Here is an 8,803-nt window from a genome sequence, read left to right as displayed (position 1 = left end):
TCTAGCAAATCCCTTACTAATAAGGGGTGAACATGCTGTCCAAATTAGGAAATACTGCTCAAAGAGGCGCCGCGCTGCCTTTCAGATGCTAATGATCGAACCACTGGCGATCTGAGATCTCTAGGCGGAACCCACCGAAGCTGACCGCAACGTATCTATGCGTCTATCCATCTATGTGTGGCATCTCTGGCCAGATCAGCATCGCATTGTATCATCTCAATAATTAACGCATTCAGATCATTAGGCGGCCGGCAGCACGCGCAGCCATAAACTTTTGTTTAGCAGAAAACGCCAAAATAGCAGCGATGCTGTTGCCTCACAGCCACACATCAGATGGGATCCCCGAACTCGGATGCAGAGTCACTTTCGGATATGTGATGCAAGTGAGTTTCGATCGGCAGACGGCCTCCAAGCGGTTCGAAGATCAACGAGCGAGAGGCTGTGAAGGGCCCTAGACTACGGATCAGTATCGAATCCGCAGTACCTTCAGTATCTTCAGATGTTCGATGTCAGACCGACTGTCTGTTTATCCGTCCGTGCGTCCAACACGCGCAGCCCTCTTAGTCAATTGCGTCTGTCCGCGAATACATATGGTATGTTTGTGGGTGAGTGTGCCAGTGTGCCTGGTGCGTGAGTGGTTCGGTTTCATTCAGCCGATTTTCGCTCACCCACACACTTGATTGATAAATATTGATCCTGATTGAATGATCGAAAGCTTGCGAAAGCCCGAGACAGCCATTCCAGCGATCCGCAAACCTCTGCAACTATTGAGAGCTCAGGCTTTTAAGTTCCCCTGACAGCTGCTCAATCAAATCGAATCAAATATTTGGGCTAACTAAACACAAACCTTTCTTAAAGAGCCTCCTCACCCTCGGCAATTCCGTGCCCTCGTCGGTGATGTCTAAATTCTGGAAATTCGCAAAAATCAAACTCAATTACTTGCGCTGTCAATCAGCGGCAGGAATACTCGTTCGAATCGGATCGGAATCGCAATCGCAATCGGAATCGGAATGGGAATCGCGAGACATGCGTAAGAGGCATTTGTTGTGCTCCCATAGTTTTCGTATCTCAAAGATACATTTCACTTAACTGTATGGCATATATCATCCATTCAACTACAGCATAGACCGGCCACAATGACAGCACACACAGATGGCGATTGCCGATCTAGATGGGAATCGGGCTATGGCTATGGAGATGGGGAATGGGAATGGGAATGGGGATGTGGTTGGGGATGGGGATCCATGGGAGCTGGCCGACGTGCGTTGACCCTGAGACTAGACCTCGCCCACGCAACGCGCCAAACATAAACTAATATTAACTTATATATAGATGCACAGGGGGAAACGGGCCACCTTAAAGAACACACAATTTTTGTACTATTTATTCTAACCTTGAATTTTCTGTGTTGAGGAAAACTTAACACGCAACATATATATATGTTTCTTAACAAATTGTTGGATAATAATATATTGAATTAATTTCAGCTGTCTTTTGAATAAATTAATTTTTGATTTTTACATTTTATTCCTATTTAATACCCATTATTATGATCAGTGTACTTCTATTCCTTGAGATGGAGACCGAATGGCATGCAAAACGTATCCCAAAGGCTTGCAAATATTTATGGTATCATGTGGAATATACGCAGAGTGAGTTGAAATTAAAACATTTTAAAAGTAGCAGAAGTACAAGGAGAAGCACCGCTCTATCGCCATAAAAGATGAGTGCCCGCTGAAAGGCAAGATCATAAAAATGGACTACAATTCAAGTACATACGCGTGCACAGTTCAATCTTCCTGGATCTGAACGGGCTCTTTGAACTGTCTGTCAGTTGGAGAAAGACATTAGACATCTGCAGTTGGTTCCGGCCCTAATTGGCCCCAGCTGAACCGCTCCCGAAATTGAAATTCGCTTTGCGCAAAAAAGCGGTTCAACACACGGCGATCGGCTTTCAGTAATGCAACGCCCCTTTTCGGGGTGGCCAATGCACTGGCACCGGCACTGGAACTGGCACTGGCAATGGCACGGCCAAATGCTTTAATTGAACATTTTCATTTACACCAGGCCATTCAATGGATATGAATCGGTTTTACATAAGGCCCAAAATTTATATTTCTTTCTGAATAATTCTGCTGTTCATTGATTCCGAAAACGTAATTGAATGCAGCCATTGCATTGAGAATGCTCTGAGTATGGGTACGAGTAATGAATTATGCAAAAATGAGTGTGCCTGCAGGCATACTCCGCTTCTGCAGTATTAGAAGCGGAGCATAATGCCGTAATGCTAAACTCGAGTCGAAATAATGTCGATTCTGCGCTGTGTCAGCACTCTCTCCGATTGCATTCGGCGTTCGGCATTCGGTTAATATGGAATATGGCTTATAGAATATGGCCTGATGTCGATTTGTGATGGCCTTACTTTTGCTTTTGGCTGGCTTCCTAAGCCTAAGCTTTTGATTTAGCTATCAAAGGGGCTTAATTCGTGGAACTGCACATGCCGCACACAATCTCATTGTGCTTGCAAAAATCGTACGACAATCATGAGTAAGTTCTCAAAATGGGGAAAACATACAAACATCATAAAATTTTGTGAATTGTTGGTTTTATTATGATGATGAATAAGTAAAATGTTTGTAGACCTTTAATCTATACTAAACTAACATGTTTATGTGGCCTGTTGCGATATTTTTCTTTTGATTTATTCGGTTTCAAGTAGCACAATTGTTAATTTAAAGTATATTATATATTAAATATATTAATACGGATCTAAAGTTATTGAAATTCGTGAAAGACTTATTAACACTTCAGTCAAGCTAGAAAGTAAAAACCGGAAAAAAGTATATCTTACAAGAGATATTTTTACAAAAAAAAACATCTTGGTAGCGATCCCAAAAATGTAAAGAATTATAGATAAAAGAATTTAAATGGATGGACTTACTTTACGTTTAATCTTTAAAAAAAATCTAAATTTATTTATTTTCTTCTCACAGTGTAAGCACATGGCACCACTTGACTGACGCAGCTGTTGCACCACTCTGAGCCACCGGCTGCACCACAGCTGCAGCGACAATCCCATCCGATTGGTGCGAAGATCATCTGCGTGGTTCTCCATTTCTCAAGTTCTGCGGCTCTGCGAGAAGATGCCAGGAGTTTAGATTAGTTGTGTCGCCTTGAACCATTGACATTATTTGTGGCGCATTTTAATTACGCCCAGAGGTATGGAAATGCTGACTGGCCAACTGGCTGCTGGCTGCTGGCCAGTTTTCCATTGCATAATACATTTTGCTGGCAGGGAGCGGCACCGGAGATCGGGGATCGGGGATCGGAGATCGGTGATCGGAGGCGCGACTTCCCGTTTCGGTAGCGCCGACAATTGTCACAATGATTTACAAGCATACCGCGTTGGCAGCTATAAATTGCTAAATGGCCATTACAGAATTAATTACACGGCTGCCGAAGAACCCCTCCTGAGTCAGAGCCTCGAGCCATGTCGATCGCAATTGACCTTTAGCCCCGCCTCGACTGCCGACTGAAAATGAATTATTATCTTGTAATTGTCACGTAGATATCTTACTGCGATACATTCCGAGCTGGATCAAAGTATGCAAAACAGAAACGGGTCGAAAAGTCAGAACCACTCAGTGTCCAAGTAACGAGCATGTTACTCCGATGGTATTAAATTACACTGGCGTCGACATGACCAGACGCCGGAATAAAATAAGTTATTTCCCTAACTAAATTAACGAAACAAAGCAAACCCACGGCCAAACACGACTAATGTACTTACAATACATACCGAAAGATATTATTAATGTGATTTATGAACATGTTAGTTCATTAAATCAGCAACTAATAGAAACTATCCACAGAGCTTTATCTAAACTATTATTAGGCATGACCAGGTCGTAGACTATCCAACTTTACAATCAATTAGCGTAGAGATTTTCTAAAGAATTCCTCAGTTTCTTACAATCAACATAAACAAAGCAGAAACAGCAGTGGTTTTCTGTTTTAAATAGCCCACTTAAATATCATAAATTATATATTGTATATAAAGCAATAAAGAAATTATATGAATTCCACCAACATAAATGAGCCCGATAATCAAAAGTTGTTTAGAAATACGATGACAATTTCTGTTTGTGTTATTTAATATGCAAAACATTTGGCGTGTGCAAAAAGTCTATGAGGTATTAATAAATCCATAGAATGGGCTTTATGCTGGGCAAGCAAAATAAAGTATTTGTAATATATCTAAAGCCCTGCATGAAGTTGTCAAATTTGTGCAACTTTTCCAACACTCAGTTGGAGCCAGTGTCAGTGGCAGTTGTCAGGTGGAAAATACTTAGTTTTCCATTGGAAACACACCCCGTTGAGAGTCGAGAACCACCACCATGAGTGCCAGCGAGGGCATCAGTCTCCCGGGCAACCAGGACACCAGTCCGCCGCTTGAAAAACATAAACAAAAGCCCAAGCAGGGCAGAAAGAAGTCCAGAAGTGCCAAAAACAGTGTTCCAGTTCCCAGTCCGATGGACGCGAAAGCCACTGCCAGCTACTTCAGTTTGAGCATCACGGGCCAAATAGTCTCGGCCACGTTTCCCCTGGGTCCCGACAAGGAGTTTGTCTTCCTGCGCTACGAGCTGGTCGCTGGTCCCGACTGGCAGCTGTCCTCCGGACCCCGGCACGGGCTCACCCAGATGGCCACCAACCGGAGGGGCCACTTCAACGAACCGATCGTCTTCAACATGCCCATCGAGGTGACCTACAAGAGCACCAGTCCCTTTGGCTGTGGGTAAAAATGTGTATTAGTTCAACTGAAATGGCACACACACTTATTTTGCAGTATACCTACACTGGTGAAAAAAAACGTAGTAATTTAGATATTTTTCGGTTTGATTTTCATGCATTTCTGTTATAAATTATTTTAATTATAAAAATATTTTATCTTCATTTTTCATCTAACTCTATTTTTTAATTGTATTCTATATTCTACTATTAAAGATTTGTTTGACTCCAGTGTTCTTTTTTAGGGCTCCAGATCCTTATTTATAATTAATTTATAAGAGTAAAAACAAAGTATATGTGAAATTAAAGATTTACTTCCCCCTCCCGTTCTTTTTGCAGGGCCCCAGATCCTGGCGAGCGTGTTCGGACGCAATGGAGCGGGTCGGGAAGTGCTGCTTGGCTACGCCCACATCCACCTGCCTGTGTTTGGGGCTCGTCGTCCGGCGGAGCAGACGGAGCTGCTGCAGGCGCCCATCCTGATGCCCAAGTGCCCCAACATGATGGCGGACATCACCAGCTGGCTGCTGCGCCGCGAGCCGGAGCTGAAGGACCCCAAGGTCCTGCTGGACAGCCAGAAGTGCAAGGGCCTGTCCATGGAGTCCTACGGCAGCCTGCAGTTCCAGCTGGCCTCCGTGATGAGGGGCGCCCGCAAGCTGGGCTACCAGTGGCATTCCTGAGGAGGAGCATTCCAACCCAGATGTGGTGTGTCAGTTAACGTGAACTTGGCGAGGCAGTAAAGCGTTTGTGTTAATCTAATTGCTGGGTGGGTGGTGGTTGGTGGGTGGTGGCCCGCCGCTGGGAGCTGCCTCAAACTTGACCTTGTCCGCTAAGACAATTGGCGTAGTGACGCGACCAGTCGTAATCCGACGCAGCAAATTGCGCGGCTTTGGATTGGCCAAGTGCCTGGTAATTGGATTAGGGCAATTAGTCTAAGACGGGCTGGACACAAGTGGCCATATAAAGACGGGCAAAGGGACCCGCTGCAGCCATTGCCGCCGAGTCCGTGTCCCGAGAGTCAGTCGTCCTGCTATGGACAGCGAGTAGCTCCGCAGCAGAGTAGCCATTTGAACCACCGAAGTTCCACCGAAGCAGCTTGTACTTACCATACTATACTATAGCTATACTCCCGAAATGGCCAGCCTGAGTCCGCCCAGCTACGGCTTCATGCGCGATGGCCGCAACCTCAGCCTGGCGGAGAGCGTGCCCGCCGAGATCATGCACATGGTGGACCCGTACTGGTACCAGTGGCCGCCCCTCGAGCCCATGTGGTTCGGCATCATTGGTTTCGTGATCACCATTCTGGGCATTATGTCGCTGGCGGGCAACTTCGTCGTGATGTACATCTTCACCTCGTCGAAGGGGCTGCGCACCCCGTCCAACATGTTCGTGGTCAACCTGGCCTTCTCTGACTTCATGATGATGTTCACCATGTTCCCGCCCGTGGTGCTGAACGGTTTCTACGGCACCTGGATCATGGGTCCCTTCCTCTGCGAGCTGTACGGCCTGTTCGGCTCGCTCTTCGGCTGCGTGTCCATCTGGTCGATGACGCTGATTGCCTACGATCGCTACTGTGTGATTGTGAAGGGCATGGCCAGGAAGCCCCTGACGGCCACTGCGGCGGCGCTCCGACTCGTGGTCGTGTGGACCATCTGCGGAACCTGGGCTCTGATGCCCATGTTCGGCTGGAACCGCTACGTTCCCGAGGGCAATATGGTTAGTCGGCCATCACCATAGGACGTATCACTTATATACGTATAAATTTTCAGACCGCCTGTGGCACTGACTACTTCGCCAAGGATTGGTTCAACCGCTCCTACATCATCGTCTACTCGCTGTGGGTCTACCTCACGCCACTGTCGACCATCATCTTCTCCTACTGGCACATCATGAAGGTGAGTTGGCTGACTGGCTGGCTAGGTAGGGCATGGGTTTAGCTACATTACACTGCATTCCAGGCCGTGGCTGCCCATGAGAAGGCCATGCGGGAGCAGGCCAAGAAGATGAACGTGGCCTCGTTGCGCAACAGCGAGGCCGACAAGAGCAAGGCCATCGAGATCAAGCTGGCCAAGGTGGCCCTGACCACCATCTCGCTGTGGTTCTTCGCCTGGACGCCCTACACCATCATCAACTACGCGGGCATCTTCGAGTCCATGCACCTGAGTCCGCTGAGCACCATCTGTGGCTCCGTGTTCGCCAAGGCCAATGCGGTGTGCAACCCCATTGTCTACGGCTTGAGGTGGGCTTTTAGTCATCATATTGCTAACTAGTTTCTGATATATTAATTATCCTAAAACATCCTTAGCCACCCCAAGTACAAGCAGGTGCTGCGGGAGAAGATGCCCTGCTTGGCCTGCGGAAAGGACGACCTCGCCGCGGACTCGAGGACTCAGGCCACCGCGGAGATCAGCGAATCGCAGGCTTAGACGCATCGGAGACGACGACTGCAGACGTAGGGAACTGACAGCTCTAGATCTACAATACAAAGACTCAACCATTTCGCAAAGACACCTCAAGGAAAAAAAAAACAAAAAAAGATGGCATTAGAAAATGTAAAAAAAATCTCGTAAAAATATAACTGCAATTGATACAAAATCAAAGTAAACCCAGTGCCGTGACTTACTAGACTGCTTCATCCAGCACAGTGCCCCAAAGAAGTTAGTGCCTTTATTGGTAATTTAACATTTCAAGCATTTCAATAGCCAGTGGATCGTGTGAATCGTTGGTCGGAGTCAAGGCCAGTTTCGTATCAGTACAAATGGAGAGATCAGCGGTAGTAGGTCTGTAGGCCGAGGTCCATCAAGGTGCCATTGTGGCGTCTCTCTCGCAGTTCCTGGGTGAAGAGGGCCCGTCCCTGCAGCAGGATGAAGTCGATGAGCCTCCGGTCCGAGCTCTGACGCAGTGCATCCGGGTCGGTTCGCTTGCGAAGGTAGTTAAAACAGCAGGTCCTAAGATGGAATCGTGTTGCAATAATTGAAAATTCAAAACTCTTCATTTTTAAATCATTTTTAATCCCTAATCGTTACAAAATCACTTAAGACACTCTGGAAATCTAAGCAAATGGAGCTCCAAAATAAAATTTAAAATTCTAAATACCGACAAGATTTCATTTTGTGAAATTTTAAAGGTTTCAAATTATGATTACTTTAATATTTATTTTAGGCAAATGTGGACCATCTGAGTGAGTTAAGAAAACTCTTTTAAAATATATACTCACCGAAAATGCTTGGTGCCACAGGCGCTGGCACACTCCTTGCCACAAGTGTCGCATTTGATGGCCTGTGAGCTGGGGCACATCAACCAAATGCCTTGCAAAAAATAAATAAAATGTAAAGTTAAATGCCTGTTATAGGTGTTAGCTTTAGACTTACATAGCAAAACGATCTGGAAATGAGCCAGCCAATGCATGCTTGTCTTGGTCATTTGGTCGGGGACTTGCTCAAAAGCTTGTGCCGCTCATGTGATCTTCTGTTGGAGTCCTGTGCCGAGTCCCAGAGAAATCGCAACTGAAAAGACCGAGATGCCGGCCGCCGAGCTTATATACACGCCTGTCGCTGGACAACCGCCCACTTCTGGGATTCTGGCTTTCAAAGTGGTCAATGAAGCATGTGGCTGTGGATGAATTACCAGGAGGACTTACTTCACCGAGTATGTGTACACGCAGTGCATAATAAACAAGAGCTCGCAGACAATTGCAGATTGCGCAACAAGTTTATGGGGTTATTTTGGGGCTGTGGTGGATGGGAGCCGCAAAGCCAAGCAGCTGCACACAGGTTGTAAAAGTTCTTAATCGAGCTGGCAAGCGACAAGTTAAGCATATTTAAAATGTTTAGAAGAGGCACCAAGAAAAGGGGCTATGTATACTTACAAAATTTACGATATTCGCTGAAACGAAATTCAATTTCTTCTGTCTTTGTCAACGAAAACTTTTTGTTGCATTATTGTTTTTTTAGGCTTAAATCATTTAGATACGCAACAGATAAACTTTGCAATTTATTTATAGGTGCACTGCTATTTT

General features: G+C 45.8%; 3 protein-coding genes across 4 annotated transcripts; 2 read left to right on the top strand and 1 right to left on the bottom strand.

Annotated features, from left to right (window-relative positions):
* Positions 1 to 4,172: 4,172 nt before the first annotated feature.
* Positions 4,173 to 5,544, top strand: LOC108140524 (B9 domain-containing protein 1). 2 transcript variants are annotated; one of them, XM_041709593.1, is made up of 2 exons: positions 4,173 to 4,795; positions 5,128 to 5,544. In XM_041709593.1, the coding sequence occupies exons 1-2, from the start codon at positions 4,398 to 4,400 to the stop codon at positions 5,501 to 5,503; spliced, it is 774 nt and encodes a 257-aa protein (XP_041565527.1). In that variant the 5' UTR covers positions 4,173 to 4,397; the 3' UTR covers positions 5,504 to 5,544. The 2 variants fall into 2 exon arrangements, with proteins under 2 accessions (XP_041565527.1, XP_017118822.1); XM_017263333.2 differs by having other exon boundaries at positions 4,178 to 4,791.
* A 214-nt stretch (positions 5,545 to 5,758) lies between these two features.
* LOC108140522 (opsin Rh6) lies at positions 5,759 to 7,385 on the top strand. Its single transcript, XM_017263332.2, has 4 exons — positions 5,759 to 6,501; positions 6,555 to 6,680; positions 6,744 to 7,024; positions 7,091 to 7,385. Exons 1-4 carry the CDS (start codon positions 5,920 to 5,922, stop codon positions 7,209 to 7,211), a joined length of 1,110 nt encoding a protein of 369 aa, XP_017118821.1. The 5' UTR covers positions 5,759 to 5,919; the 3' UTR covers positions 7,212 to 7,385.
* Positions 7,386 to 7,430: 45 nt separating this feature from the next.
* LOC108140525 (trissin) lies at positions 7,431 to 8,281 on the bottom strand. The gene is made up of 3 exons (XM_017263334.2): positions 8,157 to 8,281; positions 8,003 to 8,093; positions 7,431 to 7,733 (listed from the first exon to the last, which is right to left on the bottom strand). The coding sequence occupies exons 1-3, from the start codon at positions 8,206 to 8,208 to the stop codon at positions 7,553 to 7,555; spliced, it is 324 nt and encodes a 107-aa protein (XP_017118823.1). The 5' UTR covers positions 8,209 to 8,281; the 3' UTR covers positions 7,431 to 7,552.
* Between the last annotated feature and the right edge of the window lie 522 nt (positions 8,282 to 8,803).

This window comes from Drosophila elegans, unplaced genomic scaffold (genome assembly GCF_018152505.1).
Source record: "Drosophila elegans isolate 14027-0461.03 unplaced genomic scaffold, ASM1815250v1 contig_476, whole genome shotgun sequence".
NCBI classification, from domain to species: domain Eukaryota; kingdom Metazoa; phylum Arthropoda; class Insecta; order Diptera; family Drosophilidae; genus Drosophila; species Drosophila elegans.
The sequence above is the reverse complement of the archived record's forward strand: the minus strand, read 5'-3'. Positions and strand labels throughout refer to the sequence as shown.

What these genes read in the sequence shown, in the direction of transcription:
- LOC108140525 (XM_017263334.2), bottom strand. Translation starts at nt 8,208, where the DNA reads ATGACCAAGACAAGCATGCATTGGCTGGCTCATTTCCAGATCGTTTTG. An exon ending in TTTCCAGATCGTTTTGCTAT is followed by an intron (nt 8,094 to 8,156) that starts GTAAGTCTAAAG and finishes ATTTTTTGCAAG; the next exon opens with GCATTTGGTTGATGTGCCCC. An exon ending in TGTGGCACCAAGCATTTTCG is followed by an intron (nt 7,734 to 8,002) that starts GTGAGTATATAT and finishes ATTCCATCTTAG; the next exon opens with GACCTGCTGTTTTAACTACC.
- LOC108140524 (XM_041709593.1), top strand. Translation starts at nt 4,398, where the DNA reads ATGAGTGCCAGCGAGGGCATCAGTCTCCCGGGCAACCAGGACACCAGT. An exon ending in ACCAGTCCCTTTGGCTGTGG is followed by an intron (nt 4,796 to 5,127) that starts GTAAAAATGTGT and finishes TTCTTTTTGCAG; the next exon opens with GGCCCCAGATCCTGGCGAGC.
- LOC108140522 (XM_017263332.2), top strand. Translation starts at nt 5,920, where the DNA reads ATGGCCAGCCTGAGTCCGCCCAGCTACGGCTTCATGCGCGATGGCCGC. An exon ending in CCTACTGGCACATCATGAAG is followed by an intron (nt 6,681 to 6,743) that starts GTGAGTTGGCTG and finishes ACTGCATTCCAG; the next exon opens with GCCGTGGCTGCCCATGAGAA. An exon ending in CCCATTGTCTACGGCTTGAG is followed by an intron (nt 7,025 to 7,090) that starts GTGGGCTTTTAG and finishes AAACATCCTTAG; the next exon opens with CCACCCCAAGTACAAGCAGG.